Source organism: Fukomys damarensis, unplaced genomic scaffold (genome assembly GCF_012274545.1).
Source record: "Fukomys damarensis isolate Sample0158 unplaced genomic scaffold, DMR_v1.0_HiC HiC_scaffold_33, whole genome shotgun sequence".
Lineage (NCBI taxonomy): Eukaryota > Metazoa > Chordata > Mammalia > Rodentia > Bathyergidae > Fukomys > Fukomys damarensis.
The window spans coordinates 2,353,650-2,354,037 of NW_022900945.1; the positions used below are offsets into that span (position 1 = coordinate 2,353,650).

General features: G+C 69.8%; 1 protein-coding gene across 2 annotated transcripts in view; it reads left to right on the forward strand.

The window, feature by feature from the left end:
- The first annotated feature begins 8 nt into the window (after positions 1 to 8).
- The window catches only part of Ror1 (receptor tyrosine kinase like orphan receptor 1), a 291,697-nt gene continuing 291,317 nt past the window's right edge, over positions 9 to 388 (forward strand). The window contains exon 1 of one of the 2 annotated variants that reach the window (XM_010605068.2): positions 9 to 61. In XM_010605068.2, coding sequence (XP_010603370.1) covers positions 31 to 61 — 31 coding nt within the window. In that variant the 5' untranslated portion in view covers positions 9 to 30. The remainder of the gene's footprint in view (positions 62 to 388) is intronic. The other variant, XM_010605069.2, reaches the window with a different exon arrangement.

Sequence of the window (388 nt, forward strand, 5' to 3'; positions counted from 1 at the left end):
CCGCTGCTCTTGCTGCTGCCGTGCGTGCTGATGCTGGCCGCGGGTCGAGCCGCCGCCCAAGGTGAGAGCCGGGACCCGGGACCCGGGACCCGGGATCCCTGCGAACCCCGATACACGGAACTCCGTGCGCCCTGTGATCCCCCCGATCGCCAATCCTTGTGACCCTTGGTCCCTGTGACTCAAGGATCCCCGAACACTGACCCCCGGGACCCCTGTGTGCCCCTCAGTCTCAGCGATTCCTGATGTGATCCCCCGACCTTGTGCGGCCCCCAATCTCCAGTCAACGCGGCCCCCAGTTCCCGAGATCCCACGATCTCGGTGATCCCTGTGGGCTCCGCGGCCCGGGAGACCCCCGTGCGCCCCGCGGGACCCCGGCCAACGCCGCCTC